The 16,560-nt window shown below is 44.8% G+C and overlaps 1 protein-coding gene across 4 annotated transcripts in view; it reads left to right on the top strand.

The window, feature by feature from the left end:
* The window catches only part of AGRN (agrin), a 591,795-nt gene that overhangs the window by 493,332 nt on the left and 81,903 nt on the right, over positions 1-16,560 (top strand). For all 4 annotated transcript variants that reach the window (XM_069241113.1, XM_069241112.1, XM_069241114.1 and 1 more), the window contains 7 exons: positions 332-437; positions 1,256-1,369; positions 11,980-12,144; positions 12,265-12,408; positions 12,725-12,849; positions 13,832-13,937; positions 16,136-16,504. In XM_069241113.1, coding sequence (XP_069097214.1) covers positions 332-437; positions 1,256-1,369; positions 11,980-12,144; positions 12,265-12,408; positions 12,725-12,849; positions 13,832-13,937; positions 16,136-16,504 — 1,129 coding nt within the window. The remainder of the gene's footprint in view (positions 1-331; positions 438-1,255; positions 1,370-11,979; positions 12,145-12,264; positions 12,409-12,724; positions 12,850-13,831; positions 13,938-16,135; positions 16,505-16,560) is intronic.

The following is a 16,560-nucleotide window of genomic DNA, read 5'->3' as shown; positions in this document are numbered from 1 at the left end:
ATCTCTGTGTACCGTTCCTACCAGAAACCGAGCTCTCTAATACTGTAAAGGGGAGGAGGTGGTCGTATATATATTAAAAAAGATAAAACAATCCGAATTACTGTAAATGCTCTGGCTACAGTCCTTTTTTTTTAAATAAAAAAATCAAAGGCATAATCTCCTATCTACAGGGTGGAAACTCACCCTTTTGCACAAAGACAAGTATGACGGCGAAATGAAAATTAACCACCTGGCCGTCTTTGGTCACCTCGACTCTCTTAATCTTGTTCATTCCTCCCCAATCCTTGTCTGTGTCCCCGTCATCTTCCCCCCCCCCCCCCCCTCAATGCAGGTGTGTGGCTCTGATGGCGCCGTCTACACCAACGAGTGTGAGCTGAAGAAAACCCGCTGTGAGAAGCGGCAGGATCTGTACGTCACCGGCCTGGGCGCCTGCCACGGTGAGCTGAGGATGCGAGCCTTGCAGAATCTCAAGGGGTGGGGGAGGGCTAAACCCGCACCCCGTCTCCCCTTATCTCAGCAAAAGAAACTAGTTTCAGAATAATATGTTCCGCTGCATGAGCCTGAATAAAAAAATAAAAAAACATTGGCCCAGTTCCCACATATCCAAGGCCGGTGGACTCCGATAACATCTCTGCATAATTTGCTGCGTACACGGCCTCAGTGGCTTGCATGTTGATTTGAATTTATAACTCCACCGTTAATTTATTCTTCACACGGAGCCCCCCCTTCTTCCGCCCTCCCCTGCTCCCGAGATTCTGGGGAGACTGCTCGGGCTAGAGGGGGTGCCCGGGGCAGATGATGGTAGATAGAGAATGTAGATTTTGCTCCCTCGTATTTTGTGCCTGTTGGAAATGAAGGGAATTTGGGGCCGTGTGAGCTGTAATCTTCGCAGTTCAGAAGCTCTTGACACGCTGGCGCTGCAGGTTATGTTTTGTTTTTATTATGTTGGTGATTTTTTTTTATATAGAACTGGTTCCTTTAATGGGGACAAAATGGATGGGAAAACAGAGAGACCTTTGAGTGACTAAATCAGACCCAGGTTTGTAAGGGTAAACCTGGAACCGCGCGCACACATCCCCCTGCACCACAAGGGAAGTGCTAGTGGTCAGATGCGTGTTTTATGAATGTTCATAACACAAGCCATAATATCGTTTCAGACTGAGTTCTGGCACATTAAAGATTTCCTTAGGGTTGCTTGGTGTCTGGATGTTCGGGTTGCAGGGTATTTTTTTCCATTTATTTGTATTTATTTCAGCTCCCACCACAACTTCTCCACCATCCTTGGCTCCACACTGCAGTCGGACTGTGTATGGATGCTGTTCAGACAATGTGACGGCTGCACTCGGTGTTGGTCAAGCAGGCTGCCCAAGTAAGTCATGATTTTTACAACTTCCTGGTAATATCATACACCTTCTTTGAGGGCAAAGTTCAGGCCAGCTGTGGCCACCGCGAATGTCAAGGGAGGGTGTTCAGGGGGGACGATGGGCATGGGGAAACGAAGGGGGAAAAAAACACATGCTGTTCCCGCTGCTGCCACCTGCGGCCTTCCTCCTCATCTAATGGTGCCTCAGCATTCACTGGGACATTAGCACAGGCTCCCATACAATCCTGGTTCTGCTCTCATGCTAAGCCTAGCATGAGAGCAGTATCAGGATTGGTCTGAGCAGCTTGGACTGCCATTCAGACACTGCCCTGGGGACTGTGCAGTTTCTCCAGCCCAGCTGAGAAACCTAAGTGCGCATGTGTGTTTGGCCTTCCTCCTACCTCCCATGGCCCAGTCCTGCACTCCCTGCACCTGCTGTCTCCTCGCCAGGGGGGAGGTTTGACGTTCCTCTGCCATAGCGGACAAGCCGCCCCGATCCAGGTAGTGTGTGATTTTGGCTAATAACCATGGGGCACCTGGATCATTCACTTAGTTTTTATTTTTTTTATACATCCAAAAGTGATGGTACCAATTTTCTTTGCAAGGGGTGGCCCATGTAAATGTGTGAATTTGGGGTGTGGACGAGGCAAGGATTTTCGATTTTCCGTTTTAGATTTAGAGGTATGATTATAGTTGGCATAGAAGAGTCTTATTTTCAGTTTTGATCCCAAAAGATTGCTAGCATAAGTGAACCTGAGTCTGCTAGACTGTGCACATCCTGCCAAGGCTGCTTCACCGTTTATGCCTGCATGCCAAGATGACTAGAGTTTATACAGAAAATGCTGACTGGGCATCAGCATCAGGTTCCCTTACAGTTATTGTAGACCCCAATGTTGATAGGCTTAGTGGAAATATACTGCTTGTAGCACCTTCCTAGTATGTGTATCATCCTAAACGTCTATAAGATACAAAGGCAGATGATTTTACAACCTTGTGAACTGAACATGGCCTCCTGAACTGAGGTTGCATGTCGTGGTATCTCAACATTAAAACTATTGATTTCAGAGTTTAGACTAACACAACGAAGGGAAGGTAATTATATATAGCAACATACCCATTTACTGTTCTTAACTCCACATCTACGTGCTTTGAAGATGCATAAACCTTACAAAGTTATGGTACTCTATATTTTGTGGGAATAACATTTTTGTTTCGTCAATAATCTGACACACAACTTCAGGAGGGAGAGTCAACTCAGGGCATGAGGTTTCTTGAGCTTGATATATCTTCAAACTAAGTAGACGTGGAGTAAAGAATGGCATATCTCTACTTACCTGTAAATACTTATCTTCTAAATGTTTTGGTAGTCAGTATTCTCTATACAATACTGTTATAGGAAAATATTTAAAGCTCAATTATTGTAGTAGTACTCCTCTCCTGACTTAAATATCTTAATTTTCAGTGAAAAAGTTTCTGGAGTAAGGCTGAAAGGAGAAGTCTGCTCAGTTTGTTTTACAAAGGAAATTTTGTTGAGGCTTTTCCTCCTCATGTACGTTATAGATAAGTGCGAGGATCTTCCACTTTATCCTTCACAGCACCAGAAGTCAATGCAATGGTGGAGTTTGGAGTTGATGTTGTACCTAGATTTTATGTACAGGATTAGCTTCACCCCTGAGCCCAGTGCCCTCGGAAGTTGTTTTCAACAGACAAAGAGGAAGACTGCAGAGTACACACTGTCCAAACGCCACTTTGTAATATCTTTCACTAGGATAATTGTGTTTTGGTTTGAGTGAAAGTATGGAATGCTTCTGTATGAAGCAAGATTACCAAGATGTGGTAAGGCTGTTCTCCACTCTGATCACCTAGCTCCTAATTAAGCAAGCACTGCCTCTCTCAGTTAACAGTATCTGCCCCAAATGGCTATTTAGCACAAAATAGTAGGCATTCTTCAGATCTGGTGTGCTAATGACGCAAACAATACCAAAACAAAACATTAATCAGTAAACCATTCAGTAAAACCCCAAAAGCCTTTTAATAAAAGCAACAAAGGGATTTTAGGATTTCAGTGAGATAAAAATTACAAAAATTGGATCAATCGCTACAAATATGAAGAGTGCCTAAGCTGCGGTTCCACTGCATGTTTTTCGACTATGGATGGACAGGCAATGAAAGTTCCTGCACATTACTTCCAAGTGGCTGCTGGCTCCAGGCTGCCTCTTGCCAGCTGGAGTCTGTGGCGGTGCTCAGTGGTGAAACATCAAGATACCGGGGTTGTCAGTGGCAATTTATTGGAGGTCATCCATGCATAGATGTTGAATAGACAGAAATGGATACCAGTTATCAACCAGTAGCATGCAGCAGGAATCCCAGCCTTTGCATTTTGATGACCACAGGAAGTAGTTACATTTACACATTAAAGAAGGGAAGGAAGAGCAGTGCTCTGAAGGGGCTGACTGGTGCTTAATAAACAGTTTAACATGTTGTTTCCAACGCTCCAGGAAAAGATGAATCCGGTTTTTAGCTGTAATATTGGTTGCCTCACAAGTAATTGCCTATGAAAGACAGTCAAAAAATGTATTAACTCTAGAACTGCCGAATGCCCAGAGTAGTCCGCCCATGATATCTGTAACAGCGGTGTCGTGACATGCCCCAGGAAAAAAAAGACTGGAAAATGTCATTGCTGTTGCTCTTATAGGATATCTGATACCCCGATCATTGGATATCCTGTGATTGAGCAAAAGGTTAGTGCTTCATTGGAGTTTTTGCAAAGCAGAGCTGCAGTTTCAGGTTTGAGGAGAGCTGTAGAATCCTGTCTTCTAGAAATAGAATTATGATGTGCAGTATGATGAACTTTGGCCATTGAGGAAATCTGATACAGACAGACGTAATACTCTATTTCCAAGAAATACATTCTTACAGAACTAATGCCCATTACCCAATTCCTTGAAAATAAACAGTTACAAATACCATAAAATCAGTAATGCGATGCATACATTTAAAACGGGTCAACCACACATGGCTTCAGCTTACAAAAGAAAAACATAAGGGAATGAGCACTTAAAATTTCGCCACACCCCCAGCTCAATAGGAAGTCCCAACCAAAAGTCCCACATCCATTAAAACATTTAGAAGGGAAAGACTAACACATTGACTAGCAGCACACAACTCGTTCTGTCCCAGTGAGACATTATAAAGTGCAATGTGCCTAACAAGGTAACAGAGGGGCTACTTGTTTCAAATCATCCGGCCCTGCCAGAGCGTTCCATTGATAGGGTCATCTACGCTTACCAATTGAAGACCTGACACCACCGACCCAAGGGAGGTACCAACCTAGAGCTTTAAACCCTAGGGGGAGGAGACCCTGGCTGGGGATGTTATGTTGAGGAAATTCAGAGCATTGGCTGGCAGTGACCTTATAGAAGTACAGAGCACCCGCTTGGCGTGCGCAGCTCAGCACTAGTAATTCCTGAATTTCATAGGCAAAGGAATGTGGCTATGCCAGATGTAAAACTGAATCACCTTGCTTTAAAAAGGTGGTCTATTGTAGACTTATATTTTATTATTTTAACTGCATAAAAAGGGATAGCCATTTCACCAAGGCAACTGATGCTGGAGTGGTTGCCAGCAGACAGACTGGCTTGATGAGACCATTAAACATCTCATAGGCAATACCTGTATTACTGTAAACCTCCTCAGCTAAGGGCCACCAGTAAGCTTTATTGTTTTGAAGATGCATTTCTTTAGGTACTTTGCAGTTTGCTTTAGCCTCAGGGCTCCCTGGCTTCTTCTGTTTCAGTTTGGCATTCCTGCAGCGTTCCTAACATCCTTCAAGGCAGGCAGGAACATTTGACTCTCGAGTTACTGATTGTGATGCAGCTGCCATCTTACTACAGCTTATGGACAGTTTTTTAAATGCCTCTAGATTGCTAGTCGAGGTGCCACATCTTAGTTCTGCGACTGTCACTTCGGAGACAGCTCTGTAAATAATCCCCACAGACAGTCTGGTTAGGGTTTGATGTACCTGACTCCTGAGACACTACTGCGGTCCTTCCTTTAACCTTGTCCGCTCTGTTGCTAGAGAAAAGGTGTATCTCGGACAATAACCTTTTACTTTTCAGAGGGCTCCTATTAGTGTCTTGGATAAAAAAAAATGTCTATTACTGCAGATGCGAGAAGGTTATTCCGGATTATAAGGTCCACTCGCAATAGGAATCTTTTTGATCACTGATCTTGCACTGACTAGCCCTGCTCTGTGAGTTTCTTGACAAAGTTGAAAATATCTTAACAGGGGCACACTAATATGCTTTATGCAGCCATCCCTTTGGATCTGGGAGCCTAATCCACGGTCTTGAGTGTATCCCATCCCCCTGTCTGTGGGGGTATGATTAACAAAGGGGACACTGTCCATGCTTGGGAGCATTCCAATATTCTAGAAAACACCCCACTTCAGCTGTATAAGCAGGGGCTGTTACTGGACTTGACAGGCTGCTGAACTGGATACACATAAACATTTATTTGTTTATGGCCTTTTATGTCTGCAGGTTTGAAGACAAAAAGTTTAATAAATAACACTGCTAAGAAATACCATGAGAGAGCTGTGAGCTTTCACCTAGCATTCACAGTGAAGGAAACAAAAGAAGCAAATAGGTGAAAATGCAGACTGATCAATACGTAGCAAAAAAAGGAGTATGAGAGAAAAAAATCTAAGAAAAAGGATGAGAGAAACAAGCTGGGTAGATAAAAATGTAAACAAAGAAGATCAAGAGGAAGGAATGGTGACTAGAAAGAAGGAAAGACGGACCAAAGGAGAAAGCAAGGATGAACGGGTGAAAGAATTACCAGATGGAAGGGTGAAAGGGTTGATAGATTTATGGGTGGAAGGTTTGATGGAAGGGTGGAAGGAGTAATGAATTGATGGGTGGAAGGTTGGATGGAAAGGTGAAGGATTGATAGATTTATGGGTGAAAGGTTGGATGGAAGGGTGAAAGGATTGATAGATTTATGGGTGGAAGGTTGGACGGCAGGGTGAAAGGATTGATAGATTTATGGGTGGAAGGTTGGATGGAAGGGTGAAAGGATTGATAGATTGATTTATGGGTGGAAGGTTGGATGAAAGAGTGAAAGGATTAATAGATTTCTGGGTGGAAGGTTGGGTGGAAGGGTGAAAGGATTGACTGGTGAACGAGTGAATGGATGCAAGGACAGAGTGGACAGATGGATAAGAGCTAAAGAATAAATGGATGGTTAAAAGACGGATACTTGAACATACTGACAGGTGGATTGGTGATGGATAGATGGGGCAATTGGTAGGCAGATGGAAAGGTGAAAAGATGGACAGATGGATGATGAATAGATGGAAGAGTAAATGGATAGGTGGAAGGAAGGTTAAAGGAACTCTTTCTAAGGAGGGTCGCATTTGATCGTTTGACATGCACGATCAAATCATAGTGTATTTCAGGTGGGGGGTATTTTAATTTTCATGTTACTCCCTTTGCAGCTTCCCCTTTGTGAGTTGTGTTGGGCACCATCACGGGGTGCAAACAATATTCCAGAGGATGGCTGCATGTATCCCGTTATTTTTTTCTTTAAGGGCCCAGGCTGTTTCGGAGATGCAAGCACCGGAATGTGAGTCTGCTGCCCCTCACGGGTCACCATCCCGGCATTTATAGTTAATTACAAAATCATACAACATGGAGACTTGCCTAGTTAGTTATAGTCTTTGAGCAGACTTTGCTGCAACCTTCTACGAATGGACAATCTGCAATGTGACCTCTTTGTAGGTTGATTTCTCACATATTACATCCCAGTACTCAAACCAGTCAGTGTGCAATTTTGCACATCTGATTTGCGAACCACGTTTATTAAACTCTTAAGAGTTATCTGTGGAGACAGCACGTGTCTCATTATCCCAATCAATCAGTATAGCCTTTGCTGTATGCTACATGTCCAAGTTTCCCCATCGGCCAGTGTCCTCCGATGCAAACTACCCCTTGCTTAAACTGACAAGTATTCGACAGACTGATCATTCCTATATCTTAGTCGTAAGACACAGATTCTGTCTAGTCCCTTTTTCTGTCACTTTGATCATCGCTTGTATTGTATTTCAAGACTGTCTAAGAGAGGCCTCTTTCACATATGCATTCTATAAGACCGGGAATAGCATCTCTATAGCTTCTCTTTTGGTATTATGGCCTGGAGATGTTGGCAGTATGACCATGAGTGTGCCTAGTAAAGCCACTGGTAGAGGAGAGAGCAGGCACACTATTGAAGATAAGGGCAGTCACCCCATCGCTGCAGTTAATGGAAGACTTTGGATATTGGGTCAGTGGACTGCATCGAGCCCATAATCAGGTGTAAGAATAGAATCTGCAGCTTGTGTTCGCGCGGTGTTGTGTGTTGTCGGCACAAACGAGTCTTCAGCAGCTTTTTTTGCTCATGTCTACAGCACCTGGTGTCAGCTCTGCTGGCGCTCCCCACACAAAGTATGTCCACGCAGCAGAATTTGCTAGACTTTCTCACATTTGCAGATGGGAAGTTCTTCTTGAACAGCTTCTGCTCTTGGTTCCTGAGGGTGCATGTGCTCCTGGGAGGGGTGGGTGGTGAATGCTCAGATGACTGCAGCATGAGCCCTGAGTAGACATGCTTGGATGATCTAAAATTGCGTGAGCCGTGCATTGCACTGTTGTGAAGTGAGGGTGCCATGCAGAAAACAGCTGTGGTGCAAGGTTACTCTTGCATATCTAACCAGTGTCGTGCAAGGGTACCCCTGCCCTGTGCCCATGAAACGTGAAGCCGCCCTGAGGGGTCATGATTACTACTGGCGAATACATGTTGTCACTCCTAGAGTGTGTTTCAGTGTGTGCATGCACAATATTTGTGCAGCAGCCACACAAAAAGCTACACATAACATTACACAGCCAAAGATTGTGCTGTGACTGAGAGTCCCGCTCATGGCTACACAACTTTGTTACACCTCAGCACACAATTCCTGTTCAGAAACCGGAAGGCACCAGGGCTGGGCAGGACAGGATGCACAACTCGTTTGTAGTCCACATGTGTCTGTTCACTGTGGCCTTGACTAATGTAGAAAAGGGTGGTCAGGTGTCGGGGGATGTCTTTCCACAGAAAGAGCTTCGATAGGTGGCCAAGTATGATGGTGAAAAGTACTTTAGTTCCCCCGCTCTCCTGCCCCATCTTTCGCGCCGTCTGTTATCTGGGTTTGTATGAGGCTAGGCTGCTTTGCAATTCCAAACAGGTGGCTTCACCTCCAGGTGCATCACGCCTGAGCCCACAGAAGTTATAACCGTGCTGCCAGCTCGACTGCCAACACACAAATACTTCACATATCGCCCCAAATTCAGATCCTGCCCTGGGTTTTGCAGTGCAGGGAACATCTGTTCCAGGGAATACACTCCTCTCGCGTGGTAATGCACTGTGACTTAGCAGGCAGATTAACTCCTGGTGCCCACGTCTTCTCCTCCAAAGTGTAATAGTCAAGGAAAGCAGCACGAGGTAAATTGGCACTGCGGATGAAATTGTAATAAATGTCTGTTTATGCTTGTTTCACACTGTGAGTTTAAAGGGCTATAAACGCCTGGGGATGTTCTTTATTTCGCGCAATGATATGGGAACGAGAGGGATTCTGGGCAACATTCTTAATTCCTCGCAGTAATGCGGGGAGGTGGAACTACTAGACTTGCCAGGGGTAGTCTTTATACAGGCAGTCACAAGATGGCAGTGCCCAGGGATAGACTGTGTTCTATCCAGTGATAAAGTGACAAAGAAAGATGGCAATTCCAGAGACAGTCGTTATTGTACCCAATGAGACGGAAAGATGGCAGTGCCCAGGGGTAGTCTTTATTCCAGACTGTGATGCGGGCATTGAGACAGGTGGCAGTGCCCAGGGATAGTTATAATTCTAAGCAGTGAGGTGGAAAGATGGCAGTGCCCAGGGATAATCTTTATTCTATCCAGTGAGGCAGTGACAAAGAAAGGTGGCAGTGCCCAGAGACAGTCGGTATTTTATGTCATGAGGTGGAAAGATGGCAATGCCCAGGGATAGTCATTCTGTGCAGTGAGGTGGAACGATAGCAATGCCCAGGGCGATTCTTTATTCTACCCAGTGATGCAGTAACAAAGAAATACGGCAATGCCCAGAGACAGTTGTTATTGTATGTAATGAGGTGGAAAGATGGCAATGCCCAGCGCTAGTCTTTATCCTAAACAGTGATGCTGACATTGAAACAGAATGATGGCATTGCCCATGGATAGTCCTAATTCTGTGCAGTGAGGTGGGAAGATGGCCGTGCCCAGGGCTAGTCTTTATTCTAAATAGTGATGCTGACATTGAGGCAGAATGATGGCATTGCCCAGGGATAGTCATAATTCTGTGCAGTGAGGTGGAAATATGGCAATGCCCAGGGCTAGTCTTTATTCTACACAGTGATGCAGCGACAGTCATTACTGTATGTAATGAGGTAAAAAGATGGCCGTGCCCAGGGCTTGTCTTTATTCTACACAGTGATGCTGGCAGAGAGACAGAAAGATGGCATTTCCCAGGAATAGTCCTAATTCTGTGCAGTGAGTTGGAAAGATGGCAGCGCCCGTGGATAGTCTTTATTCGACCCAATGATGCAGTGAAAAAGAAAGACGGCAATGCCCAGGGATGGTTGTTCTTCTGTGCAGTGAGGGAAAAGGATGTCAATGCCATGGATGGCTTATTCTGTGTAGTGAGGCACAAGAGTAGCAAATCCTAGGAATATTCTGTGTTCTATGCAGTTAAATAAAAAGATGGCAGTGCCAGGGGTTGTTTCGCATTCTGAGTGGTGATGCAGTTGGTAGTATATTATTTGTGCTTTGCATTGATGCATCGCGTGGTAGTCATACTATGCAGTGATGGAAAAAATGTAGGATGGCAATGCCTAGGAGCATTATTTATACTGTGAAATAAGGTAGAAAGGGAGCAATGCCAAGGGAAATTCTTTATTCCATGCAGTGATGCAGGAAGATGGCAGTGCCTCTGGAAATTATTTGGAAAGATGGAAAAACCCAGGGATACTCTTTATTTTATGCAGTTGTGCCGTGAGAAGAAAGCATAGCAGTGACCAGGGACATTTTTTCTATGCAGTAGGGTAGGATTGCAATGTCCAGACATATTCTTTTTCTGTGAAATGAGAAAAAACGATACAAGCATTTACAATGCAATGGATCTTGCGTTTGCTTGAGTTAGAGCAATTAGCATTGTAAATCCCGCAGGGACTTTTCTTGTCATATAAATTGAAAATGAAAAGTAAAACAGTAAACATAAGCAAGCTAACTCAAAGCGCCACGACCGCCATGAGCGTGAGTGGGAAGGAGAGACACAAAAGGAAAAAGAAGTTTGCTTGCAGTAAAACGTAGCAGCAAGTTTTCAATTATCCATCTAACAGGGTCGTTGGCCAAGGCGGTACCAAAACTGCCTAAAGAAGGGACAGACATAAAGCATTTACCGGTGATAGCAAAGGGTTTTTGAAAGGCAAGCACATGAATGAGTGATAGTGATGGGCTTGCGGTGGGCGTGGTTAAAAGCCTACAGATAGATTACAAAACGTCAGAGCACTTACATGCTCGACCTAATAAATGTCCATGGATAATCTTTGTTATACAGTGCGATAAAAGGATGGCAATAGTCAGGGCTATTCTGTTTTTTACTGCACAGTGTATAGTGGGGTCGGTTGGCAGTGCCCAGAAGTATTATTATCCTATGCCTTGGGATGAATAGAATGCAAATGCCTTGGATATGTCTTGAGTATGCAGTGACACTTTGTACTGCCAATGCCTTTTAACAGTCTTCGTTTATTCAGTGATACATGAAAAGGAATTGTTGCTAATCCCACTCAATATTATATCCACTGTGTTTAAAAGGATATACGTGCTTTAGGATCTTCCAGGAAGGTAAATGGATGACGGTGATCAGAGACGTGCACAATTCTAGGCAGGGTTGCGTTGAGAAATAAGGAATGTAAAGGTCTGCGATAAATGCTTTACCCTCTGTAGGCACACAGTGAGAAGAAAGGCTTGCAAAGCCTACAGTTGTTCTGTACAGCGATACAGTGAAATAGGGGTATACATGCTTCGGTGTGATTCAGTGAGACTGGTGGAATAGAAATGCAAGGGATTCACAGGAGAGTCTTGAGTGTCTGCCATTTCAGGGTCTATCCTATTGGGACACGGTGGGGAGGATGGTCTTTGCTCTGGCCATGTTGGGCGGAAGTCCTGGGACCAGCTTTCTGGGACTCGTTCCCTAATGTTGCTCTCATGCTGTGCTGTATCCTGTCCTGATTGTACACATTCTGTTAATCACTCACACTGTTTGTTATTTGTCTGAAAATGCCAATGCAATATCAAAAATATATTTAAACAAAAATAAATGCCAGTGATATCCAATATTCCATGCAGTGAATCAATCAGAGACAACTAATGTTATTGAATTGTGGGATATTACAGTGAGATCAAAGGAATATGCATGGAGTACTCCATTTCAGTGAGATAGAACGATGGGAATGCCCAGAGAGTCTCTTTGCAGATACTATGAACCCAGTTGGGTGATATTTTTTCTGACTATGATGCTTCTTCAGGCAGCTGCCAGTGTAACCACTACGGCTCTTACGGTGGGGTTTGTGACCCATCTACTGGACAGTGCTCTTGTAAACCCGGTGTTGGAGGCCTAAAGTGCGATCGATGTGAACCAGGGTTCTGGAACTTCCGCGGAATCGTCACAGATAAGAAGAGCGGATGTACACGTAAGTAAAGTAGTGCTTACTGTCCACCACTTGCACTGTGCCTCCGTGGGAGGTTTTGGAGTTTAGCTCATACACCGTCAATCACTGTTGTGATGTTTGTATTTTTTCTCTGTTCCATAGCCTGTAGCTGTGACCCTGTGGGCTCCGTCCGAGATGACTGTGAACAGATGACTGGTCTGTGTTCGTGTAAGACTGGTATCACAGGCATGAAATGCAACCAGTGTCCAGACGGCAGCAAACCAGGCATGACTGGCTGTGAGAAAGGTGAGGCACACATTCTTGGAGGTGATGGTACACTCCCAAGAGACGAGGTCTTAGGACTTCAGGCCTCTCATGGTGATGCGAGAGATGGAGGACAAGCACAGGCTGGCTTTAGATGGATTAAGTCTGCACACCTACGAGGAATGGTACTTTATGTATATGTGCATGACTGGCCAGTTAAGTGGCACTGAAAACGTAGATTCTGTGTTCCAGGCATCAGTTGTTGCTTAGGTGTTTAAACCATGTAAGGTTTTGTGTGTGTGTTTTCATACCCCTGAGTGTCTGTGATCAGTTCATAATATCAGAATTGTATTATCAGATCTTTCTGCTCTGAAGACCTGTGCTGACTTGAAGTGCGAATTTGGTGCCTATTGTGTGGAGGATATTGGACTTGCCCACTGTGAATGCCCGTCCCTTCTCTGTGACGAGGCGAACACAACCAAGGTAAGAGAATCCCTCCCATACCACCGGTTACACACTATCGATGTCTTAGCGTGCAAGTCTTATCCATGCTTGTCCTTTGAAGCTTGATCACCACTGATGCCTCCAGTAAGCCAACATTGATGGGTGCATTATTTCACTCCGAAACACATCGACCATCCCCAGCTCTCCTTCATCTAACAAAATCCTTTGCATTATATATCACTCCATTTGGACGGTCTTGGATTCTCTGAAATGTATTGTCAGTCCCACAGTTGTGCGACAGTGCCCATTCCAATCTATTTCCACTTATTGTGCCTACTTTTCCTCTAGGAATAAAGGCAAGCTTCCCAGTTGTGCAGTGCATGTCAAATCCCCCTACATCATCTGTGTAGTGAATGCTCAACGTTGCTACCAGGAGTCATGTGAACATCTCCCTCTTTGGCGCATTGGTGGTTTCGGGAGCCTTCCATACTTACTCAATATTTAAGAAGAGGGATTCCCACTCCGACCAGTCAAATGGGGCAACGTTTAATTTCCTCGTTGTCAATTCCACTGTGAATGCTTTGAGATAGTGCGATGCAGAGGTCTCTGATCTCTCACACTGCTGATTTTTTTAAACAGATTACATTGGTTTTCGGGAGAAAAAAAGATACACGTTAGCATACGATATCGACATTCACAGTAAATCTCAGGACATAACATACCGCCCCGCCCCGGTGTCTCACACTGTTGATGTGCCTGAAGTACCTGTTTGCTGAAAGCTCTTCCCTTGCACTTGTTTGCATGGTTCACCGCACAATTCCCTTCGCATAGAAAATAGTTTGTCACATGCTATTCCTGTTGTTCTTCGATTAGTTTGCACTATCATCTCTGATGGATAATTCTATCTGTTTATAATCTCTTCATCGCTTTGTGACAAGATTCAGGTTCTTGGGCAGTCTCTCGTGCCCATCATGTCATATCCTTATGCATTGTGCACTGGATCTTTTTCTGTGTCCTACAGGTCTGCGGCTCTGATGGAGTGACATATGGCGACCAGTGCCAGCTGAAAACAATTGCTTGCAGACAAGGGCGGGAGATTACAGTGAAACATCCTGGACAGTGTCAAGGTGAGCCTCCCTCCTCCAAGAACATCGAGCAGCCTATTTACTTGTATATTTCTGAGTTTATATTACTGCATGTGCAGCTAGGTTGCCTACTCATCTCTTGTTACCTTTACATCTGACTACATTCTTTTGCTAGTGTATGCAAACTACCACAACCTAGTGGAGAGACCGGAAAAATATTGAAAAGCTAATGTATGAAAAAAACAGTGAGGCCTCTCCTATATACCTATCTTAGCATTCATTTTTCCCCACTGAAGAACCTGCTTCACTGTCTCTGACCTTCTATCATCATGGTCCCCTTTTAGTTCCATTTGGTTGGCATGGCCACTTTTTCCCTTGATGATTGCATCAGATCATTCATCAAGGGACAGTGTTCAGCATCCTACATCAACATTCAGAAACAAAGTTGAATCTAGCCATGCAGTCCATGTTTGTTTCGATTCATGGGCGTGCGGCCGCTTCCATGCTAAATTTCTTGTCTTGTCCATTTAATACTATGCTCTAGGAGTGGAAAAAGGAATTTTTAAAAGGAAGATATAAATTGTTATACACCACTGAATACATGCCTTGTAACTGAGGGATAGGTTTGCGTCATGCAAATTCTCCCACTAGTTAGTAATTGGGTCTTAAACACTTTTGTTTCTCAACTTCTGCTGTTTTAGAGCTCTGAAACAGTCTGCATCTTGCACCTGAGGATGGAGCTAGGGATATCATCGAGAAGGCATTTAACAGCAGTGATTTTTTTCACATCTCCAGTCTCCACTAATCACTTTGCTGTCCTGTACACTGAGGATGGTATTGTCCAGTCTCTAGTCATAGCCTTCATTTTTCACATGGGCTCTTGGTATTCCTTCACGTCTGCGGCCCAACCTTCGTACGTCGAATTTCTCCTCAGACACATTGGTGGGATGAAGGGTCCAGATTGAGGGGGTTATAGGAAAGGGTATACCGCCCTTGGGCACCAATTTCTTTGTCCTTGATGGCCCCATCTGGAGAATGGTGGTTTCAGGATCTAATAATTGGAGTCTGTGTCCTGGAATAGCAAGTTAGTTGTGTTGACTTGGATGTCTAATACTAGGATACAAAGTCAGACTCTCCTCATCTACGTGGAAGCCAGGTGGAGCCCCCGGGCATTCAGTTAGTAGTCTAGTGAGGTCCTGTCGATAAGGAATGTAAGCATATGGGAATCTGCATTATCAGCTGCAGCTAGAGGTAGGTGTGAGTGAACAGGCAAGATGGTGGACTCACTGGCTTTCAGGGGCTTTAGAGTTTCTGGTGGGTGGAAAATGTGCTGGAGCCACCCCAGAAGTGGTGCGTCTCCATTCGCGCTATGGAAAACCATGAAAACAAAGGCTGCGAAGTCCCAGAGCCGATGGAGTGAGGGCATTGGAACCACCCAATATTCAGCGGGTCTGAAGGACCCATGGGACAAAGGGAACACACAACTGGAACCCTAAATGTATCATCATTTCGTTTATCAGCATAAAGGGGCTTATCACGGGTGGTGGTGTGATCATACAGAGACTGAAAGAAAATGTTGAAAAAATTGGCCGATTTGCCTCTTTTGCTCCTGTAATGTTTAGACCTTTTACTTGTGGCAAATTGAGGTGTCCTTCCAATTTTTACTAAATGTTAGCTATTAAAGTATTGCCCTGTTTAGGCAGTTCCCAGTACGTATCAAACCAGCCCCTATCCATCCTGTCCTTCATCAGAAAAGGCCTCTGACACCTCCAAGATTCTGTAGCAACCCCATCAAGGGCTTTGGATTCTTATGTTGGTTCGGTTCAGGCTGCCCCTGTTTCCTTCCTCTTTGCTGCAGCCTTTCAAAACTAGATGCTGCTGCCACAGAACCCATAGCAGAGAGATAGGATGTCCTGATGAGGTCACTGAATGTGGGCGTGTTGGTTCCTGCTCACAGGTCAAGTTTAACTTCTGTGATTTGCTGTTTCTATTGTGTCTCTTTTGCAAATGTTGTACAGTTGCTTCGTCTTTGCCCAAGTCTCTGGTTCCAACACACTGTAACATGTATGGGCAGTGTCTTCCATTTCAGCTAGTACCTTGCTCCCTGTGAAGAGTCAGGTATGATTCTTGTGCAATGTGATCTGTTAGTCTGGTTGTTGGTGCCCCTTTCAAAATTGTGTGCTTAATGGAAGCGCCTTTCACGCTTTCTTTAACTCTTTCATTTCTAACAAATTTTACAGAGTCGATCCCACACAGCAGTCAGTCTGCACCAACAACAACCGCCGCCACCACACCGCCCATGAGCCAGCTCTTCCCTACCGTGCCAAGTGCTACGACCGAAGGGTATGAAGATGATGAGATAGACACTGCACTTCGTCTCGAGGAAGACTTCACCACCGAGAGCACAGGAAGACCCATTACTTCCCAGCCGGCCACTCACTCTTCGATTCCAAGCAGCCAGCGAACAAAGGTCACACCCATCATTACTGCCCCTGTCGTGGTGCCTACTACGCAGCTACATCTGTCCGGGTCCGGCAGTGCATTGGGAAGTGGGGATGAGGATATAGAGGCCAGCGGAGACCAGGAAGCAAGTGGATCGGACACAACAGGTAAAGTGCATGCCAAAGTGTTTGACAGCTTCATTGCTCATTTTCCTATTTCCCAC

The sequence above is a fragment of the Pleurodeles waltl genome, chromosome 6 (assembly GCF_031143425.1).
Source record: "Pleurodeles waltl isolate 20211129_DDA chromosome 6, aPleWal1.hap1.20221129, whole genome shotgun sequence".
In the NCBI taxonomy this organism is placed as follows: domain Eukaryota; kingdom Metazoa; phylum Chordata; class Amphibia; order Caudata; family Salamandridae; genus Pleurodeles; species Pleurodeles waltl.
Note: the sequence above shows the minus strand (reverse complement) of the source record. Positions and strands in the feature narration are given on the sequence as shown.